This window comes from Paramisgurnus dabryanus, chromosome 4 (genome assembly GCF_030506205.2).
Source record: "Paramisgurnus dabryanus chromosome 4, PD_genome_1.1, whole genome shotgun sequence".
NCBI classification, from domain to species: Eukaryota; Metazoa; Chordata; class Actinopteri; order Cypriniformes; family Cobitidae; genus Paramisgurnus; species Paramisgurnus dabryanus.
In genome coordinates, this window is record NC_133340.1 from 39,663,100 (window position 1) to 39,686,005 (window position 22,906).

At 37.8% G+C, this 22,906-nt stretch overlaps 2 protein-coding genes across 11 annotated transcripts in view; both read left to right on the plus strand.

The window, feature by feature from the left end:
* The window catches only part of fat1a (FAT atypical cadherin 1a), a 90,899-nt gene extending 79,909 nt beyond the window's left edge, over positions 1-10,990 (plus strand). For 3 of the 10 annotated variants that reach the window (XM_065254520.2, XM_065254519.1, XM_065254522.1), the window contains 7 exons: positions 503-965; positions 1,048-1,201; positions 3,280-3,390; positions 3,487-4,130; positions 4,218-4,355; positions 8,688-8,723; positions 9,420-10,990. In XM_065254520.2, the coding sequence (XP_065110592.1) occupies positions 503-965; positions 1,048-1,201; positions 3,280-3,390; positions 3,487-4,130; positions 4,218-4,355; positions 8,688-8,723; positions 9,420-10,096 (2,223 nt within the window). In that variant the 3' untranslated portion in view covers positions 10,097-10,990. Of the gene's footprint in view, positions 1-502; positions 966-1,047; positions 1,202-3,279; positions 3,391-3,486; positions 4,131-4,217; positions 4,356-4,584; positions 4,647-4,898; positions 4,940-8,161; positions 8,222-8,687; positions 8,724-9,419 lie in introns of those variants that run through there. The other 7 variants (XM_065254521.1, XM_065254523.1, XR_010527713.1 and 4 more) reach the window with 6 other exon arrangements.
* Positions 10,991-12,359: 1,369 nt separating this feature from the next.
* On the plus strand, positions 12,360-22,424 carry casp3a (caspase 3, apoptosis-related cysteine peptidase a). The gene is made up of 8 exons (XM_065254528.1): positions 12,360-12,414; positions 14,271-14,334; positions 15,286-15,387; positions 16,066-16,208; positions 16,509-16,637; positions 17,913-18,088; positions 19,067-19,175; positions 21,223-22,424. Exons 3-8 carry the CDS (start codon positions 15,344-15,346, stop codon positions 21,450-21,452), a joined length of 831 nt encoding a protein of 276 aa, XP_065110600.1. The 5' UTR covers positions 12,360-12,414; positions 14,271-14,334; positions 15,286-15,343; the 3' UTR covers positions 21,453-22,424.
* The last annotated feature ends 482 nt before the right edge of the window (positions 22,425-22,906 follow it).

A 22,906-nucleotide genomic window follows, 5' to 3' on the forward strand; every position in this document is an offset into this window, starting at 1 on the left:
TACTGTAAATTTTTATATTATAACATGCACCGAAGCTTTTTATTTTTTAGATTTTTTAATTATAAATATTTCTATGTCAAAGAACCCAAATTCAGTCATGGACACGTTGCGGTAATGACATTTTTCCCCTTAAATGTGGAAAAAACAACAAAATCATGTGACAAAATAGTACATGAATAGATGAAACTGTATGCTTCTTATTTTGATATTCTTACTTTGCATTTACTTTTTTATCAAAATGTTTCATGACACCTCTAATTTTGCGAGAATCACCCAGGTGTGAGAAACACTGTGGAGCTCTTTCTTTCCCGTACCACCTAATTTGCATAAAAGTATTGCTACCTTTTGGGAAAATTAAACTTAATTGGTCTTAAAATGAATTTGAGAGATTAGATGTTGACTAAAATGCATCTGTAATTAACTGAATGCACTTGGCCCCAGATGTAATTGCAGGTTGACATTTAGTTCTCGTTCATGCTGACCCCACACGTGTTGCTTTCAGATTGTCAACGGCCGTCTGCAGTACAAGTTTGACTGTGGCAGTGGGCCTGGCGTGGTATCCGTCCACAGTACCCAGGTCAGTGATGGGCAGTGGCATACGGTCTCTCTCGAGGTAGATGGCAACTACGCCAGACTGGTCCTGGATCAGGTCCACGCCGCATCGGGCACTGCTCCCGGCACTCTCCGCACCCTCAACCTGGACTCCAGCATCTTCTTCGGTGGCCATGCGCGGCCGACATCCGGCTCGGGGAGGATGGTGGTGAGCGGGCTGCGGGGATGTCTGGAGGGAATCGTGTTGAACGGGAGGGAGCTGCCACTGTCTAGGGTTCGAGGAGTTCACTCCGGAGTCACACTGGAGGAGCTGGTGGACGCGGCTTCCGGATGCAGCTTGTCTCTTCCGGTCCAGGGCTGCTCCAGTAACCCCTGCACCAATGGGGGCACGTGTTCATCATTGCCTAATGGAGGTTAGTATGGTGCTTTTTTGGAATTGCGTCCCAGGTAAATTGAGGTGGATTGGCTAATGTGCTTCTGTACTCTGTGCTGTAGGGTACTTCTGTAAGTGCACTGCTGCATTTATGGGCACACACTGTGAAGTCAGTATCAGTCCCTGTGCATCTAATCCCTGCCTTTATGGAGGCACATGTGTCCCACGGGGAGGAGACTTCTACTGCCAGTGCAGAGGACAATACTCTGGCCAACGGTGAGAGCACACACATTTACAACAGCCATGATAGATATTTAGACTTGTATGCTACAATAACAAATGTATGAATTTCAGTGCATCCCATTATGCATTTTACTAAAACAATCATGTTTATACATTTTTAGCATAGGTTAACGGGACACTCCACTTTTTTTGAAAATATGCTCATTTTCCAGCTTCCCTAGAGTTAAACATTTGATATTTACCGCTTTGGAATCCATTCAGCCGGGTCTGGCGGTACCACTTTTTGCATAGCTTAGCATAATCCATTGAATCTGATTAGACCAGTAGCATCGCGCTCAAAAATAACCAAAGAGTTCGATATTTTCCTATTTAAAACTTTACTCTTCTGTAGTAACATCGTGTTATAAGTTTAAGGAAAATTAAAAGGTGCGATTATCTAGGCAGATATGGTTAGGAACTATACTCTCATTCTGGCGTAATAATCAAAGACTTTGCTGCCGTAACATGGGTGCAGCAGGTGTAGTGATATTACGCAGTGCCCAAAAGTAGTCCCCTTGGTAACTTTCAATAGCATGGGACTATTTTCAGGCACTGCGTAATATCATTGCACCTCCTGCAGCCTTGTTACGGCAGCAAAGTCCTTGATTATTACGCCAGAATGAGAGTATAGTTCCTAGTAGAGGTCTTCACGGGTCCACTTAGATCCGAAAACCCGAAGTCCGACCCGAGACCCGATCGGGTTTGGGTCTAAAAGTTTCACATGTGCCTCAGACACGGGTCGGGTACAATAATAGCAGCATCGGGTCTCGGGTAATTTAAAAATGAATGTGTTTTTTCTGAACGGACCCGAGAAGACCCGAACTCTCTCGCCTGTGTGCGTCAATGTCCTTTTCAAACCTCTCATCTGTTTGCCAAGAGCGCTTGCGACATTGTGTGGTTGTCGGAAGGTTCATTTTCGTTGAGACAAACATGTCAGTCAATTATAAATGTACATTTTAGCGGTTACGTTGGTGTCGTCGTCAGATAACAAAGTAAAACGAATGGAGCAGCTCGCCAAATTGGTTGCAAGGCCACCGGAGTTTCTTTCTGTCTGACTGCTACGCGTGGGTCTGCAGAATGCACACACGTCAGTGCCGTTTACATTCGGTTCCAGTCGGGTAAAAAAAAAATTTCACTAGTTCGGCTCAGACTCGGGTCTAATTTTCTCGGGTTTGTCTCGGGTCGGGTCTGGTCTTTCTTTAAAAAAAATTTATTTATGCACGTCGGTTTCGGGTATGAAGTGATTCGGGTCATTTCGGGTCGGGTACATTTCTTTGGACCCGAGAAGACCTCTAGTTCCTAGCCATATCTGCCTAGAAAATCACAACTTTTAATTTTCCTTAAACTTAGTACAGGATGTAACTACAGAAGAGTCAAGTTTTAAATAGCCCCGGAGACCGGCTGAATGGATTCCAAAACAGTAAAAATCAAATGTTTAACTCTAGTGGAGCTAGAAAATTAGCATATTTTCAAAAAAGTGGAGTATCCCTTTAAGACCCCAAATACTTTTAGGGCAAATGTCGGCATACACTGACATATTCTTTGTTCTTAATTACGGTATTATTACAGCAGATTTGTCTGAAAGTTTTAGTTTTCGTAGTTTCACTTTTGAAATCTGTTTAAACTGTTAAGTGCTCCTAATTCCTTAATTAAATTGTAAATTTTATATTTAGCCCCTTGTGCTGAAAAGTGTTATTCCCTGTTTGTCTAGTCATATTTAAAGTTTAATATTTCATTAAATTAGATATTTCTCAATTTAATCACATTTTGAATGCTCCAGATATCTAACCAAATAAAGTAAAGCCTTGTCAATATTTTTGTCAATTAAACTGGATTTATATGCTTGGTTTGATTCAACCGTAAGAAAATCCTACACATATCTATGCAGCTTTCTCAGTAATTCCTATTTAATTATAAATTTAATCAAAAACTGGATGAGGTGATGTGATCGGTAATCAGATTCAAAGACAGAATTGATATTCTGTTTACGCAATTATAAACAATCCAATCACAATTCTTCTTGGTGAGTTAGCCTGAAGTAAATAGTTTTAAATACTTTTTTCTTATCCCAGGTGTCAGCTGGGTCCGTACTGCACAGATAACCCGTGCAAAAACAGCGGCAAGTGCATCGATAGCCTGGACGGCCCTGTGTGCGAATGTGAGCCAGGTTTCCAAGGTGATAGGTACGTATTTCGGCCCATGCGATGTACCCTAAAGCAACGTGAGAGGCATGCTTTTTGTCTTGATAAGTGCATAAACTTGTGTGTTTGTGTGTGTAGGTGCCTCAGTGATGTTGATGAGTGCCTGAAGAATCCTTGTTCCAACGGCGGTCACTGTCAGAACACGTACGGCTCCTTCACCTGTAACTGTTCGGCAGGCTACAGCGGCAGGCATTGCGAACTCCGCACAGAAATCCGCAACGATTTCGTCTCCACTTCTTGGAACATCGGTTTAGAAGAAGTTATCGGAATCGTCGTCTTCGTCGCCAGCATCTTCATTCTCGTCCTCCTCTTCGTCATAATTCGCAAACGCGTATGCCGGCGCTCGAAATCCAAATCGGATGACGACGATAAACTGGGCATAGGTGCGGCACAGCACGCCTTCCTCCATCGGCCGTACTTCGATGCCAAACTCAACAAGAACATCTACTCCGATGTCCCGCCGCAGGTCCCCGTACGACCCATCTCCTACACTCCCAGCATTCCCAGCGATTCCCGCAACAACCTGGACAGGAACTCCTTTGAGGGATCTGCCATACCGGAGCACCCTGAATTTAGCACGTTCAACCCTGACTCGGTCCACGGACATAGGAAGACGGTGGCTGTTTGCAGTGTAGCACCTAACTTGCCCCCTCCACCACCCTCCAACTCAGTTTCTGACAGCGATTCAATACAGAAGCCCAGCTGGGATTATGACTATGACGGTATGTGCAGATCCACATCTGCTATTAAAATGTATCATGCATAGTCAATGTAAAAGTAAATATTTCAATGCTTTTCTACTTTCACAGCTAAAGTGGTGGACCTGGACTCATGTTTAACTAAGAAACCGGTGGAGGACAGTGCATGTCACCCTTACAACACCAGAGGCAGCATGTCTGAAGTCCAGTCTCTTAGCTCCTTCCAGTCCGAGTCCTGTGACGATAACGGTACGTATAAAACAGAGATAACCCCAATGTTTGACTAAAGGTTACAGATGATTATAGTAAAGTGTGTGACCTTATAAACTTTTTAATTTAGCCCCATCATATGGTCGACATCTGCTAATAACTCTGTCTTTCTCTCTTTTACTGCTGCAACCGAGTGTAAAGAATGATGTTTTTGGGTCATGTGTTGTGTGGTTTCTCTCTTTTTCTTATCGCTGCACTGGGGCTTCAGCTCCCATTTGGATCAAATCTCACCACAGACACCGAGCACGGTTTTAAATAAGAGGCCTGCTCGTAAGTTAACGTTCACCCACGGCGGAAGGAAGCAATCGCCGAAGGCTTTGTGAAATTCTCAATGCATAAAAAGAAGAAAGCTCGTCTATTCTCTTAAGCCCCCGCATCTTTTTCATCTTTTGTTGCAAATACTTTAGAGTTACTTTGCAACGTCTGACGATGACTTCTGTAATATTCTTCTCTGTATTGAATTCACTTTTTTGGATCTGTTTTCTTCTTTTCCCCTTCCCTTCTTTGTTTTTCTTGCTAAAGCCAATGGATGGTTGAAGACATCAGCTCAGTGTAAAAGCAGGGTATGAAAAGTACACATGTTGGGTCTCCAGCACACATCATTTTGTTGGTCACAGCTGTCTAAAGGTCCTTTCACATGACTTGTGTCAACATTTCCCAATGCATTAGACTCTATGGAGTGAAGAGTCAAGTTACAGCTTTGCCCCCGATCCAATGCTGTCGTTACAAAGTTCAAACTATATTAAATTTTCTTGCCTTTTGAAGCACTATCACTGATTACAGGACAGTTTGAATGAGGTCATTATGGCATTCAGGGAATAATCGTAAAATTATGCATCAGCACTTTTGTGAAACTTTGTGGTAGCTTTTTAATAGACTGTAACATTTGTGTTCAAAGGTGAAGTTAAACAAAGGTCAGGGTACACTGTAAAAAGTGAAAGTTGGAAATACTTCTATATGTAACACCTAAAAAAAGTAAGCTTTTCCCACTTAAATGCTTCTTTTAACGTTCAATTAAAATTTTTATTTTTCAGGTGTTAACAATTGAAGTATTTTTTTAAGTTAATCCACCTTTCACTTTATACAGTGTAATGATGTCAATCTTAAAACCCAAAAATGTGTCCACGATCTGATTGGTTATTGCACTCCTGTTCAAAGTCTTGACACGAGTCGTGTGAAAAGGACTTAAGTCATCTAACCTGATTTTTGACCCTCATTTGTCCTTTTCAAACCTCTGACCCTCACTTAATCACTCCCCAACTGAAAACCTGTTTTACAAAATCACTGGATTAAAATATATTTGTTTTTATACCTATATTTTGTCCAAAATGTCAACCCTGCTGCTTTTATTTTTTATCATGAGACTATCTTTTTCGATTTGGGGCCTCAGAGAGAGTCTTTGTTCTCTTTTATCTTTGAGAATTCTCCCGATCCTTCCTTCCATTTCTCTGTTCATGTGTGTAGTCATGAGATAACGTACGTCAGCGTCACTCCCACAGTCCTTCACCAGAGCTTAACCCAGACGTGTGCCTGTTCCAACCAATCCAGATCCCCCTGCCATTCACTCATCCCTCAAATCACACCCAGTGTTGACACCCAGTATTAAGATCTGTCTCAAGCGGCCACGTAAAACAGATCGCTTCTTGTTACGGGTTCAAACCAAGGAAATATTTTGCTAAATGTACGGATTAAAAAAGTAAAACCTTAATGCACTAAATATCATGTAGATATGGATTAAAGCATACATATGGTAGTGATTTGTCAATAGATAAATTCAAGAGCCTTGGATGTAATACTTGTAAAATCATTTGATATTTCAACTGCATGTTGATAAAGAGAATAACAAAAAAAGCTAATATTTATTTTTTCTTGTTCTCTAAAAATTCTTAAATTAAGATGTATTTTCTTTATGAGCAATATGACCTTAGAATATAAGTCTAGTTTTTAGACCAAAAAAGTACAATTTAAGTGAATTTGAGCTTAAAACAAGCAAAAATATCTGCCAAAAGGTTAAGAAAATTGTTCTTGAATTGTTTAAGAAAAATTTAAATTTATTTCACTTTTTTCGCTTGTTTTAAGCACAAATGCACTTAAATTGTATATTTTTGTCTGAAAACTTTACTTATTTTCTTAGGTCATTTTGTTCATCAAAAAAAATGCATCTTAATTTAAGAATATTTAGATATTTGTACTGAAAACAAGACAAAAATAAGAAAGTCATTTTTTTGCAGTTTAAAGAAAAAGTGAAAATTCTGTCATGATTTACTCAATCTCTAACCTGTATTAATTTCTTTGTTCTGCTAAATACAAGATATTTTGAGCAATGTTTGTAACATTAAGCACCGATGACATCCATAGTAGTATTTTTCCAACTATGGAAGTCAATGGTGCTTTTGATTCCTGCTTCATTAGAAATGTCTTCCCTTGTGTTCAGCGTAACAAAGAAATGTATACACACTGCAAAAATTACTTTCTTACCTAGTATTTTTGTCTTGTTTTCAGTAGAAATATATTCAAATTCTTAAATTAAGATGTATTTTCTTAATGAGCAAAATGACCTAAGAAAATAAGTTTAATTTTTAAACCAAAAATATACAATTTAAGTGAAATGCCAATGGGGTGAGAAAAATTTTCGTGAATTAAGTGTTTAAAAAAAAGTTAACCTATTTTTAAGATTTTTTTCTCACACCATTAGCAGATATTTGTGCTTGTTTTAAGCACAAATTCACTTAAATTGTATATTTTTTGTTTAAAAACTAGACTTGTTTTCTTAGTTTATTTTGCTCATCAAGAAAAAACATCATAATTTAAGATTTCTTTAGATATTTCTACTGAAAACAAGACAAAAGGAAAGTGATTTTTTGCAATGCAGGTTTATAACAATTTAAAGGTAAGTACACTGCAAAAAATTACTTTCTTAGTTAGTAATTTTTGTCTTGTTTTCAATACAAATATATAAAATTCTTAAATCAAGATGTTTTTTCTTGATGAGCAAAATAGCCTAAGAATATAAGTGTAGTTTTTAGACAAAATGTATCAAATTTGTGAATTTGTGGATAAAACAAGCAAAAAAAATCTGCCAATGGTGTAAGATAATTTTTCTTGAATTTTTCTTGAATCGTTTAAGAAAAAAGCTCAAGATTGTTTTGCTTACCCCATTGGCAGAAACATTGCTTGTTTAATCCACAAATTCACTTATTTTTTTTCTTAAAATTAGACTTATTTCTTACGTTATTTTGCACATAAAGAATATGCATCTAGACTTGAAAATTTTTATATATTTGTGCTTAAAACAAGACAAAAATATTAACTAAGATAGTCGTTTTTTTTTTCAGTGTAAATGATGACAGAATTTAAATTTTTTGGGTGAACTATCCCTTTAAACATGAACTTTTAGTTATTACAATGAAGCTGCACTGTACTGTATTCAATGAAGGCTTTTGCATGTTCGAAGCGCTTTCGTAAATTGGAAGGTTTTTTTTAAAAAGCAGTACGTAACCAATTGTGATCGGATCACCAGAGCGGATCTTAATACCAGGTATAAACAGGATCTCAGTCAAAAGCTAACAAATCTAGCACTTGAAATTGTGTAAAACCAACATAATTATCTGTTTAGAAACAGCAGTCAATCAGAATAACCATCGGTCTTGTCACTGAATGAAGTGTCTATAGTCTCTATGTTTTTTCCTTTCTCTGTCACTATCTCGACGTCCAGTGTTTCGTTCCTGTCATGTTCACTTCTAAAAAATTAATGTTAGATTTCTTTTATCTGCCCTTCCTACAAGCCTCCCTAGTGACTGTAATCCACCTTGTCAGCTCTGTTGTTGACTCGGTGGAGAAAGAAGGTATACTTTTACTGCTTCCTTAGTGTTACTGCGTCCTTCTTACGGGTGATTATGAGGTCTCAAGAATGCCATTTTCTTATCCAGCAACACTTTCTTTGACTTGCCACACCATGTAAATTTCAATGATATGCCTTGTTAGCCAATCAGACGCTTATTTTATTCCAATTGCATATCATTGCTTGGCTAATTTAGGAGGGCGAATTGAAATCTGATCACTAAATTACGAATCAGAAACATTTCTTACTCTCTGCCTTGCATGCATATATATATATATATATATATATATATATATATATATATATATATATATAGACAGTGTTTGCTTGCAAGCAAATGGCATAAAGATCAAATTCCCATACTGTACGCTGTGTTTCACTTTTGTTTCTACTACAGTCTTCACTTGTAGTATCTCCTTGTATTTGACATTTTCTCATCTCTCTCTCTTTCTGTTCGCATTTGTCTAAAGAGTCATTCTCGGCTCATGAACTCAAGAACCCAAGAGGTGATGGTTTTTATTTTGCTCAGTTTGCCGGAAGCCTTTTGATTTTGTTTGTTTGACCCTCCTTTAATATAACAAAACTCTGCATGCCCACAGTTCTGTGACAAAAAAGTTCCCCTTTATATGAACTCAAAACTCATTTTAAAACCAGCTGTTTTTGTCACGGGACTAATAGTGTTTCATTGATTTTTGCCTTTGTGTTCCCAGTTAAATCGCCACAAAAATTCACTCAAGCCCCTTCATTTAAAAAGATTCATAATTACATTTGTGGACAAATGGATCTTTAGAAGAACACTAATAATGTTTTTTATCTATACAAATTTATTTTGAGTTATTGTGGTATGTACATGTGTGATGTGTGTATCTGTGTGCGCCCCAGTATAATTTTTTTGTTAAACTGTGATGTGCATTGTGTTGGTGTGATACTGACGTTGCATGCGGTTGGTATAAAATGACTGCTAACCTAAGCCGATATTAACTGCGTGGTGATTTACGAGGGGGTTGAAGTCAATTCAGTTGTCGTTTAGAGTATAAATGTTTTTATTTGGACAGGAATTTAATCTTTTAAATTAACCTCAGTGAAGCTGAATTGACTCCGGTCGCCCTTTTGTGATTCAGTGCACTACTTAAATCTAATCCGCAGTTTTTGTTTCTCATTCGTATGTTGGCCTATCATTGACTTTATCTTTTATCCAACAGGCTATCATTGGGACACATCTGACTGGATGCCGAGCATTCAACTTCCTGGAATCCAGGAGTTCCCTCAGTATGAGGTAGGGGAGTCCCCACCCACCCTTTACACTGACCCTGCCTTGCTGGACACAGACTATTATCCGGGCGGATACGACATCGAAAGCGACTTCCCTCCTCCACCCGATGACTTTCCATCCCACGACGACCTGCCCCCTCCTCCGCCCGTGCCCGAGTACGGGGAACGCTACGACACGTTGCAGTCTGCCACACGGGCGCTCAACAGCACCCCCTCCAGTCCCGGAGGGTCTGCGGTGCGCCATCGCCCACCCTTACCCCAACTCTACAGCCTCACCCAGTTCCTACCCCAGCACCATTATTCCTCAGACGCAGAACCACAGACCAACCCTTCCAGCACCATGACATCCTCCACCACCGGAGGGTACCGGCGCGGAGGCTTCCCGCTAGGCTTCGGCCGCGAGTTCAATCCCCCGGCCGCGGATAACATATCTCTTTCGCTGTACACGTCAACGGCGTCCTGCTCGGACATGTCCGCATGCTGCGAGGAGTCGGAGGTGATGATGAGCGACTTCGAGAGCGGCGGAGAGGAGGAGGGAACTCAGTTTCAGAGGCTGGTGATACCGCCACTGGACTCTCAACACCAACAGCAGCATACTGAAGTCTGACACTGGATCCACCGCAGCAAAATAACAAAAGTGCCTAAATGAAACCCTGACTGTGTATTACTACCGTAATCACGCAACGGTACACAAACGGAAGCGAGCGTAGTCTTACACATAACACAAATGCCAAACACCTGCGCACACAGTCTTTCTCTCGCCGGGTTATTGCAAAACTCTCTGGTAATTCTTGCGGGATGTTATTATTATTTAACATAGTATTGAAGAGAGAGCATAAAAAGACTTTAAAAAAGTACCAATCCTCATGCACAAGATGTCTGACACGACCATGCTGATGTACAATTTACATAACTGTATTGTTGTTGAGAGAAAAAGCATCATTTGAAGGTGAAATCTGTATTCAAATAGATAAAACCATGCAAACTGATTTTTATACAAATCCTCATTCATTTGTAATGTAAATTTTAATGTACAGTTTTGATTTCAAGGTTTTACTAGGTTTTTGTAGATATTTTTTGCCTTTTATTTTCCAAAAAAAAAAGACAGGAAAAGTAGTATGCCGACTCAAATGGTGTGTCATTATTCGCCTTACTGTATGTTCATTGACAAGCAAAGAAGACATTTTAAAGAAAAAAATTAAGGGTATGAATCGCGCTACACGGCACGGATCAGTCGATGGTCGTCTGCAATGCATATTCTTGTAATGTGTTTTCTTTTGTTTATTTGTTGTTTGTAAATTGTGACCTTGGAACATCTTTATTTTTCCACCATGAAAATGGGACCCAATATATTTATAGTGCGAGATTATTCACAGACATGTGACTTTTTCAGGGGTCTGTGTGTGTGAGCAATGCTATGGTCTTGTTTTATGATTTTTATTAAATACTGCCACTAGCTTAACTGCTTTACTACTGGCAATAAATTATTCTCTAAAATGGGTGTTTGCCTCATGCATTTATTTTTTTCACCTGCATATAAACGTTTATTCTTAAATACTGCACATTTTTAAAAGGAGGGGAGGTTTTCCCGGACAAGTTTTTAATTAATCCAGGACTAGCCCTTAGTTATATTAGGACATTTAAGTTTTTACAATCATACTTTACATAAACATCACTGGTGTACATTTTGTGACAAAACAATGGCACAAGATATGTCAGCGCAAGATAGTTTGGGACTAGGATAAGCTCTGTCCGGAAAACCACCCTATAGTGTTTAAAGCTAGATGTTTAATGAAATAAATAGCTAATGTTATTCTATGAATGATTAATAAGTGTGATTATGAGGAATTTTTTGCAATTGGCATACAAGCAAGGCTGTTGCCACAAATAAAAACAGGAACAGAACAGCAGTCTGACTTAGTCTGACAGAAGATTTAGTTTTCTGGTGTGTATTATATACACTGATCAGCCATAACATTATGACCACCTGCCTAATATTATGTAGGTCCTTCTTTTGCCACCAAAACAGCCCTGACCCGTCGAGGCATTGACAACACTAAAGCATTTTCAGCAGGAGTCCAAGTTTGAGGACAAGTGTAGTTGATGTGTTATTAGAAGCAGGAAAATGCTGAGCCACTTTGATAAGGGCCAAATTGTGATGGCTAGACGACAGGGCATCTCCAAAATTGCAGCTCTTGTGGGGTGTTCCCAGTCTGCAGTGGTCAGTACCTATCAGAAGTGGTCCAAGGAAGGAAAAGCAGTGATGGGCGGCCAAGACTCATTGATGCACATTGGAAGCGTGTGGTCCGATCCAACAGACGAGCTACTGTCGCTGAAATGGAAATTTTGTTTTATTAGCTTGTGCACAAAGCTAATCTTATGGGTCAAACAACCATTACTGAAATATTAATTGCTAAAGAATTAAGAACAGTTTGAATACGAAAATTATATATATAAAGTAAGCCCATACCAGACTTTATTCATAATATACATTAACTTTTTATTCAAAAATATAAATCTACTAATTAATACATTTTCAAATGAGAGATAAATCTTACATTTAAATTAACAAATTTGTATAAACCATGTAAATATTTATAATAAACCACTTTTGGTGGGCTAAATGGATACACTTACCCTATGATACAGAATATTATAGTAAGACACATGTGTTTATGTAGCTCAATAGTGCATTTCAAATATAATGGGTTTGATTCCTATGGAACAAATATACTGATAAAATGTACACCTTCGAATGCAAATCACTTTGGTTTAAAGCGCATAAATGTAAATGTAAAGCAATATAGAAACTGTCCAACAGAGGGCGACATTGTTGCGCATGTCTTCCGCGCAGTGTAGCGTTCTTCTTTCTCCCATAGTGACACGAGTGTAGTCTTGTTAACACTTCCTGGATGTTCAGTAACCGCTTTGTCTGAGACAGGGGTAGCTGCAGCTTGGAGCAATGGGCGTGGCAAGAGGTAGGGGCGTGGCAGGAGGTAGGGGCGTTGTAAGAGGTTTCTCATTGGTCAAAGGAGCTTCCTCCTGGCAACTGCGTTGGCCAATCAGCCGTAACCGTAGTTATACGTTATTCCTTTAGCTAAAAAGAAATCGTAATTTTCTTTTGAAGGAAAGAAGAACATGGATATAATACATGTGCGATATAATTTGATGGTCTCTTTGCTTGACGTCTTTCCAGCTTCAGGGATTATTTAATTGTTGTTGACAGATACATGTTACAGTGAGAAAAATTAATGACTGCATTTGCATCGAAGACATCCGAGTCGGCGATTTATGTCGATGTCCCTTCTGTGCTCTCAGTAGACCTTGTGAATATCGCAAGAAACAAAGCCATTTGCAAAGCCACAGATTTCGCGCGGTTCGCCATGAAGGGGGTCACTGTGCGTTCCATTTAGATAGAGAGTTTGATGGCTTCTGTTCGAAGGAATGAGTTTTGAACACAAGAACACAAGCCTTTGATGACAACTTCAATTGACGTTTCAAAAAAAAGTATTGTAAAAATGACTGAATAAATGTTTTTTTTTATTAAATGGTGTTTGTTTTGCTTAATTGATTAATGTCACTTAAAAGAAGTTTATTAAACCGTTTTTACATAATTTAATAATTATATGGTGAGTGTTTGATCAAACACGTATATGCCTTTATACAGCCAAAACATTTGCTGTACCATTTTTATAAAAATAACATTACTTTTAGAGACATTTTTATCCTTAAAATAATAATTTGTTTTTTAATTATTTTTTATTTTATTATTTAGTTCAAATACAGACATTTCAAGTATAATGCAATAAAAAACGATGAATACAAAGCAATACAGCTCAAAATGTGTCAATCGGAGAATAACAAGTATAACATGAAAAATACAAATGAATACAAAAATAAAAGTTTATGAATCAAAGTAGTTATAGATATTTTCAAAAACTTTTTGTTTTGTGATCTCATGTTTGAAAGGGTTTCCAAGTATACTGCGAGGTCTTATAAAAGTTAATAAAGGAGGGTTTCTTTTATTTGTGTATTATGCATATAAAACGTCGACAAAATAATTTAATTATATAATTTTTTCCAAAAAAATATGGGTTTTGGAAACAAAGTAAAATGTCATGAGGTTCTAAATTCTAATACTGGGAAGTTCTATTTTAGGAATACCTATCTTGAAGTCAGTCCAAAATGAAATAGAAAAGGGGCAATACAAAAATAAATGTTTAATATCTTTAAGTGATGTTTTACAAAAAGTGCATTTATTATCACAAACATTATGAATGTTTTTAATGATTGATCCTGAAAAAAGTTGCGATGGTGATGACGTCATGTAACCCGCGTTATACAGAAGGTGTCGAAGGTAACGTACTTTTGAATGTATTCTCAATATCATTATTGTTATTTTTACAGTGAAAGAAATGTATTTTGTATAGTGTTATATATGCAGCTAAATGTTGTGCTATATGAAGAGTTGCCATTAGGTGGCAACAGTGTTCTATATTAGAGTGAGTTCTGTACTGAATAAAGCAGTAAAAGAAGTGAGTGAATCAGCAAACCGCGTGTGAGTGTTGCTCTGTGTGTTACGATAAAATTGTTTATATACATACATCAGCAAGCAACATAATATATAGTGATTAAGTTTATGGCTCGCTTTTATGCGGATCAGGAAGCTTTTCGCGTCCAATTGAAAAGACCTTACGGCACGCCCCATTCCTCGTGGCACGCCCCGTTTCTTTCCGACCTCTTGCCACGCCCATTGCTCCAGCCTGCAGTTACCTCTACTTGCTTTGTCTTGGGAAGCATACACATTTCAAGCTCTTAGTAACAGAGGGGTTTTCTGCTATTTAGGTAAGAATCTACTATGCTCTTCTTTCGACAGTTCACTTTGAAATTGCAATAATTTTATAATTCTTTTATCGTTTTGACGACTCGAAGGCAAACAAAGAAACGCTATGGAAACGCAGACATACTTTAAATCTGAGTTGATATATGTACGCCACTGTCCGGTAAACTTATGGATGAGACACGTATGCACTTGAAACGTTAAAGTATTTAAACTTTTCGGAAGTGTCTGTTTCTCAAATCTATTATTTTTTTTTTGCACTATAGTGTTGGTCGTACATAGTACACGCGGAACTTGACCCTCCCGGTTGTGGTTCAAAACGCAACGAGCAGCTGCTTGTCTTGACAGCATTTTACGGTCCAAAAGGTGCTTTCGAAACTAGTTTAGATAGGCAGACAGTAGGTTTTGAGTCACACCCAGTATGTTAATTATCTGCAGGTGTAAAGTGTCTAATTTACAGATAGAATGAAGTGGAAAAAAATGCCTACTAAACACACTAGTAACGTTATACACTAACTACACTTTGTTAATTTATAGTTTGTTATTTGTTATAAAACTGACGTAATACAGTAGTATATAATCAGTGTCTAGGAATTGTACAACAGTTTACTATAGTAAATCCTAAATTATGCTAGTGTTTTCTTCGTGTGGGAAAGTACACCTAATATTTATATTTGTATCGTTTATTTTTATTCGTTATTATTATTGACAGTCACAAAATATTCCTATTCAGTAAACAATAAACAATCACTTGCATAGGAACTATGTTATAACAATTTGCTAAACAAATTATATTATAATTTAAGCACAGCAGCAGTTCAAGGTTGGGGTGACGTCATCGTGTTTTTCTTTCGCGTGGCTCTCATTGGCTGATTGCAAGAGCACAGCAAAGACAATACCCTGCGCGTGCATTCTCTGTGGCCAGTATAATAAAGCTTAATTTACTTTTCCAACAGCTTCTTCTGGAGGAAACCCCTTTTAACTTCTTAGAAAAGTGTTAACGATTGCTTGGAGATGAACGGAGACTGCGTGGACGCGCGGCGCGAGGACAAAACAGAGTAAGATCATCTTGACGACTGTTGCTATGCAGCTTTCAGGAGTGAATGACAGTTCGTAAAGAGTATTGGATTTCCTAATGCTTTGCTTGTTCTCCTTTGTGTTTAAATGTAAACATTGATTTGTTCATGCTTGGTCTTTTATATTATGCATAGTTCCCAATAATGTATAGGGCTGAGAGATTTAGAGATTTTAGACAAATAATGAACCAAGCTTTTATCATTATGTCATTGGCATTTAACTTATTCATGGTGCAGACGTCCCGGTTCATCATCATTTCTGTGCTGCACTTGATACAGATTTTTTGGTGGCAAAGCATTTACAAAAAGCGGTTCCCAGTTTGGGTTGGTAACTAAAGTGCATTAAGTTACTTTTAATCCTGAGATGATTTGATGGTCAGCAAACGTTGTGCTCTTGAGTACACCAGTTAAAATGGGTAGTTCACCATCAAATGTAACTTGTCATCATTTACTCACTCTTAAAGCCTGCTCACACAAATAATAATAACTAACTATAAAGATAAGGTTAAAATGGTCCACACCAATACTTTCATATTATAGTTGAAGTTAATAAATAAGACAAAATCAGAAATTAAAAGTCATATCAATTTCACCTAAATGCGAATGAATGCGGATTTGTATAATTTGACTGTAATACATTTGTTTGTATATGTGATCTAGTGCTGGTAAGGATGAGCCATCAGCACAGCAGGCCATGCAAGTGGATGCAAAGCCTCAGTCGCACCCCTTCAGATACAGCCTGGACTACCCTAACATTGGCTATTGTGTCATCATCAACAACAAGAACTTCGACCGCAGGACGGGTAACACTCTTGTTTTCTGCAGTTGAGGGTGTTAGTTTTTAAGAAAGCTGGGACAACCACACCTGTTTTTGTGAAAGTTGTCAGTTCTGATGCTCATCATACTGAGATGATTGTTTAAACGCATTGACTTTGTCATCTTTGGTCTTTAAATGAACAATTTTGTTATGTTATTATCTATACATTAAACATAAATTTGTTCTGGAAGGAAATGTATGTACATTTTTGTGTGTGTGTTTCTTTTAGCATTTATATATAGGGCATACATTGATGGTTACAGTATCTGCACTTTACGTCCTACAGGCATGAACCAACGCAACGGCACAGACGTAGATGCAGGAAACGTGATGAACGTGTTTCGAAAGCTTGGATACAATGTGAAAATCTACAATGACCAGACAGTTCAGCAGATTTTACAGGTTTTAACCTCGGGTACGGACTTAATGATGTTAACAAAACAAATTAATTGTCGAATTTACATTTGTCTCTTTGAATGATTGTTATTTTTAAGACCTATAACATTTAAACATCTTAAAGCTCTCACTTTCGAGGTTAAAGCCTTCAAAGACAATAGGGAAAAGTAAAATCATCTCTGCTTAAAACTAAAGATATTGGATATTACGAGATTAAACACTCCTTTTTCATAGCACTTATATGAATAAGCGACAATGAAACCCTCAATATGAGCGTTTTCTTATAATTTCTTTATAAATGATGGTAAGCACACAGCTGATTGTATCCAATGACTTCCATAGTAGGAAAAACTAATACAATTGAATTCAATGGGTACCATTAACTGTGTGCTTACCATCATTTATTAAAATATATATTTTTTTGTTAATCATTCAAAAAATTAATTCATACAGATTTAGAACTAAATAAGGATCAGAAAATGATGACAGAATTTTCGTTCTTTAAGGGTGTTTTTACATATATTTCATTTTAAAAGAACCAAACCCAGTTCACTTAAAGTGAACCAAAAAAGGAACTAGCCAAATGTGACCTTAGTCCGTTTGGTGTTCACAATATAGTGGACTCAAAAGAGGACCCAGTTCTTATTTTTTGATCCTCTTCAGAACTGAAGTGATCTCAGACCCTTGTTCACATCACAACTTCATAAGAACGCAGACCCAAGCTTTCTGTGCAGCAGTTTATTTGATACAATGTCCAAACGACATGCGAAGCGGACCGGGACCTCATTGATTTCACATCTCTAAAAGAAATCGAACAACAAAAGAACCCAAAAGCGGACATGGTCTGAGTTTCGGTTCACTTTTGGGTCATTTTAGGGGGTTCTGGGATCACTTGGTTTTTATTTACATATACACCCTGAACTGCTCCGAGAGCGTTTGGAGTGCTTAAACGAACCAGGTATGTGAAGCAAACGTTATGTTACAGCTGATTCTGTTCTTCCCCCGTTCAACTAGAAAGGTCTTGCATGACTGACATAGCTGCCCAGAGGCGTTGCAAACATGGCCTCTTAGTGACGTGACTTTTCTAAAGAGACTTAATATAAAACACACCCTAAGATTAGAAGGGTATTGAATTTAAATGAAATACACATGTATTTTTACTACACAAAAACATCACAAAATAACAGAATAGTGCATAAGTTTGCAAATATGTAATAAAAACGATATCTTTTATACTGTTGCCTGTTTTTGCAAATAAAAAGTAACATTGAGTGCCGTTTGCTTTTATTCCCAGTTGCCAGGGACAACCACAGTCGCTGTGCTTCGTTCGTGTGTGTGTTGTTGAGTCACGGAGATGATGGTGTGTTTTTTGGTACGGATGGTCACGTGGCTATCAGGGACTTAACAAGCCTTTTCAGAGGGGACCGATGCCCAACACTAGTGGGGAAACCCAAGCTTTTCTTTATACAGGTGGGTCTTCAATCTTCTTGGCGTGAAGTATTTTAAAGGATTATTGCACTTTTTCATAAAACAAAAATTTTGATAATATACTCACCCCCATGTCATCCAATATGTTTATGTCTTTCTTTGTGCAGTCGTGAAGAAATTAAGTTTTTTGAGGAAAACATTCCAGGATTTTCTCTTAGTTTAATACTTAGTTTAAGTATAACAGGACTTTATTTGACCCTAACAGTTCACAGTTTCAATGCAGTTTAAAATTGCAGTTTCAACACAGATCCCAAATGATACATACTGTAAGGGTCAAATCTTGCGAAACGACTTTTTGGCAAGAAAAAAAAATGCAATTTCAAACCAAAACTTTTCATCTTGCACTAGCCATGTCACGCGCTAGCATGACCTTGCGTATTTACTTCATCACATCGAAAGGTCACGCAGGGGCGTATGTGAAACTACCGCTTCAGTGTTTACAAGTGTGAAGAAAGAGTGATGTTGTTGTATGAGGAATGATACTAATTCATGTCTTTGTGTCAGTTTATTGTTTAAAATGGTCCGCAAGTTTGACCTTTTGACGTCATTACGTAATTTGTAAGGTCGTGCTGGCGGGTCACACGGCTGGTGTAAGACGAAAAGTTGTGGTTTAAAAGTGCATAGTTTTTATTTTTCTTGTCAAAAATGACAATCGTTTTGCTAGATAAGACCCTTATGCTTTGTTTGGGATCGTTTAGAGCCCTTTGAAGCTGGGTTAAAACTGCAATTTAAACTGTTGGGGTTCAATAAAGTCTTATTAAATTGAGAAAAATCTTGGAATGCTTTTCTCAAAAAACTTAATTTCTTCTCGACTGAATAAAGAAAGACATCAACATTTTGGATGACATGGGGATGAGTAAATTATCAGGATTTTTTAAAAGTGAAATATTACTTTAATAAGCAAAATGTAAATACGAGGCTCTTTTCTGGGTTGACTGTGTTGCTGTGTTTTTTTTTTAGGCTTGTAGAGGTACAGAGCTGGATCCTGGTACAGAGACAGACGGCCCAGGTGATTCTGTGAGGATCCCTGTTGAGGCCGACTTCCTGTATGCCTATTCGACAGCACCAGGTGCTGACACCCACACAAACAGGATACAATGACTTCCAAAACACACATCACATTGACTACAAATGCACATTTCCTCATATTGTGCTGTTGCACCCACAGGGGACAAATTACGGCAAATTATTTTTATGTGTTGTTTTGGTACCCCATACACTAAATATTATGCAAATTAAAGGAGCTATATGTAGGTTTTTGACTGTACTAAATATTATAATATATTTGAAAATTTAGGAAACATGCTAATAGGGCTGTCACTTTTCGTTCAAAAATCGATTGCACAATCGATCGGACCAACCAAAAAAAGTTTCGAAAACGAAAATAGGCAATCGATTTTAACCAAATATGTACATAAATATGTAAAATATAGATGTAACAAAACTCACAAACAAGCAGAAAAAGAAAATAAAGAATTCTGAAAGTGCAGTAGGTGTGCGAAAGCTAGACAGAAAATACCCAGCAATTTTACGCACCTATAGTTTCACGCTTTCAATCGCTGCATCTAGTGTTTTGGAAAGAAAATGGAGGACAACGTTAATAAACCTGTGCAACACGAGAGAGCTTCGCAATTGTGACCTTACAGGAGATGATAAGTTATGACAAAGAGCCACCCTTGCGAGCTGACAGAAACCCGCTTTTGTGATGGAAGATTGGCAGTACGAAATACGCAGCTGGCAACGAAGTACCCGAGTTTCCCTGGGACATCAGTGCGGTCGGAGTGCGTCTTCTCAACAGATGGACATATAGTGAATGAAAAGCGCTCTGCTCTTGACCCCTAAAATGTTGATCGACTTGTTTTCCTGACCAATAATTTGTAATGGCCCTAGCCTTTTTGCGCATTTCATTATGCCTGCCTAGTGCCGCCTAAGTGTCGGTTACGTTTAATAAAAAAATACACAGCATGTTCTCAACTTCAAGTAAGTCTATTAAAGTTTCATTTTTGAACAGTTGTTTGAAATGGATCGAATCATTATTTAAAATAATTTTTGAATTGCCTAAATCATAAAAGCAGCCGGTTGAAGCCTGCAGTAATGTTTTTCATTTATGGCAGCAGTCCACTCTGTATATTTTTTTAGAGAATGTTGCACTACTGTTGCTGTTTTTTATTCTGCACGAAACTTAATGACAATGAATAAGAAATAATGCTGACTTCAGGCGCTCTCTTTACATTTGTCTGTTATTTGGTGTTGAAAATGGAAACGTCTTTTTTAGACATGGAAAATCGATTTTACAATCGATTCAATGAACACTTGTATATTAAAAATCGAAAATGATTTTTTCACAAAAGTGACAGCCCTATATACTAAGTTCACGTATCTATTCATACATCGGATTGTCTGTTGTTGTTTTGGTCTCTGTGATCCTGCCCACTGAAAATTTACCCAATAGTGTAATTCAACAGCTCGGTTGCAAGTTTTCACGTTTGCTTAAAGGAAAACACCACCATTTTTCAATATTTTACAATGTTCTTACCTCAACTTAGACTAATTTATACATACCTATCTTTTTTCAATGCGTGCACTTTAAATCTTTGTACAGCACCTCGTGAATGTGTTAGCATTTAGCCTAGCCCCATTCATTCCTTGGGATCCAAACAGGAATGAATTTATAAGCCACCAAACATTTCCATGTTTTCCCTATTTAAAGACTGTTACATGAGTAGTTACACGAGTAAGTATGGTGGCACAAAATAAAACTTTTGTTTGGAGCCATAGGAATGAATGGGGCTAGGCTAAATGCTAACACATTCATGAAGTGCTGTACAAAGATTAAAAGTGCACGCATTAACAAAAGATAGGTATATATTGATTCATCTAAGTTGAGGTAAGAACATTGTAAAATATAAAAAAAACTGTGTTTTTTCCCTTTAAATAAGACCATGGACTACTCCTGTATATATGTCTGGCAACCAAACAGGGGGGCAGGAAAAAAACATCTCCAATATTTTGAATTTAGACTGCTGTACCAAGTTTAACCGCTAGAGACACATCAACTTAAATAAATCACTTGCTTGTAAGTTTATGATGTTTAACAGAAGTCTTTCCTCTTCCAGGTTATTACTCCTGGAGGAACACAATGACCGGCTCATGGTTCATTCAGTCTCTATGTGAAATGATTGCAAAATATGGCAAAGAACTAGAGCTCATGCATATCATGACCAGGGTCAACTGTAAGGTAGCGCTCGACTTTGAGTCGACCTCCAACACTCCTGGCTTTGACGCCAAGAAACAGATGCCCTGCATTGTCTCAATGCTCACCAAAGAGATGTACTTCAGCGCTTGAGGAATAAAGCGTGAGAGCTTAAAGGGTATCTTGGGAGGTTTTATCCAGATTTCCTGTGTGCGTATCACATCAGAGGCATCGGATAGAAATCACTTTTTAGAAGCACTTGCTTAGTGGCATTTGCCGTATACACTTAGTTTGGCATTTCAGCATTCTCAGGACCGTTGATGTGTTGTGTATGTTAGCTGTAATTGCAAAGTTTGGTCTGTATGTGTAATATAGGTGCTAAGTTTGTTGTTGTGTGACCTTATAACATTTCACTTGTTTCTTGCCTCAAGTTTTCTAATGAAAATGTCCAAGATGCAATCAACTGAGGCATTTCGGGATTAATAGAATTACAGCAATCAGGGATATTAATAAACTTCACTATAATCCAGCACTAATTATAGTGTTGGGAAAAGGGAAACAATCACAGGGCATTCATCAGGCAGTAAGCTTGAAGGCTCTTCTGTTAAAAAGTACAATCAAAATGATTCACAGGTGCCTCTTATTAAACCACAATAACGTTTTTTATAACACTCTTTCGAGGCACAATACACATTATTTAAAATATCATTTCTAACATGACATCAATGCACACATGACCAGATAACTTTGTGCTTTAAGTATTGATATGTACAGAAATGCATGTACAGTTATTGCCTCGTAGAGCTTTGTTGCATAAGTGCATAACTTTTAAGATATGAGCGCAGCATCCATTATGTTCACAAATAGTAGCCTACCTTATTTTACCAGTAATGATCTCTTAAGATCTCGTTGAAAGTGATCTTTAGCATAAAGATGTGAGAAACAGGCACATGCATGTTCTGTGTTTAACTGCCTCTCCGTTTTCCGCATTCATGCTGCGAGGTGCATACAAGTTCCAATCACACTTGCATGTTTATTATTTAATCATATTTGTTATCCATAAATACATCTTTTGTGTATGTACAAACTAGACCTTTTCAATGTAATAAACAACTCTGCAGTGAACCGTGTGCTCATTATTCACTCAAACGGCCTTGACAGTCTGGTTTCAAGGAGTATTTATAGACTAAAAATGGTTAAGAGTGGGGACAAAACACAGGCAGGGACAGAAAACGATTTCAGTTTCACTTTGTACTACTACTAGTCTAATAGCTGGTCATACTGGAGCAGCTGGTTAATATGTGATGAAATATTGTGTTATTGATTTCTAGAATCATCTGACCTTCAAATTATTTTAAAAGCGTAACTAAACCCCTGGTCAGAGCCTGACTCCACCCACTGTCAATATTTGAAAAATCCGAGAAAAGTGGGCAGACCCCAACGGAGATAGAGGGGACGAATTGAGCTTGATCCTGCTTACGTAGGGTCGTACCGCTTACGTCACACCGCGGTACCGCGACATTCAATAGAAAAATTAAACTGCAATAGCCACCGTTCAACCTGAAGAGGACAGCACTCAGACTTTTTACACCATATTGTAGCATTGA

Excerpts from the sequence above, each read along its gene's own strand:
- casp3a (XM_065254528.1), top strand. The coding sequence starts at position 15,344 with ATGAACGGAGACTGCGTGGACGCGCGGCGCGAGGACAAAACAGA. Across the intron at positions 16,209-16,508 it reads GAACTTCGACCGCAGGACGG|GCATGAACCAACGCAACGGC; the intron begins GTAACACTCTTG and ends TACGTCCTACAG. Across the intron at positions 16,638-17,912 it reads TTTACAGGTTTTAACCTCGG|TTGCCAGGGACAACCACAGT; the intron begins GTACGGACTTAA and ends TTTTATTCCCAG.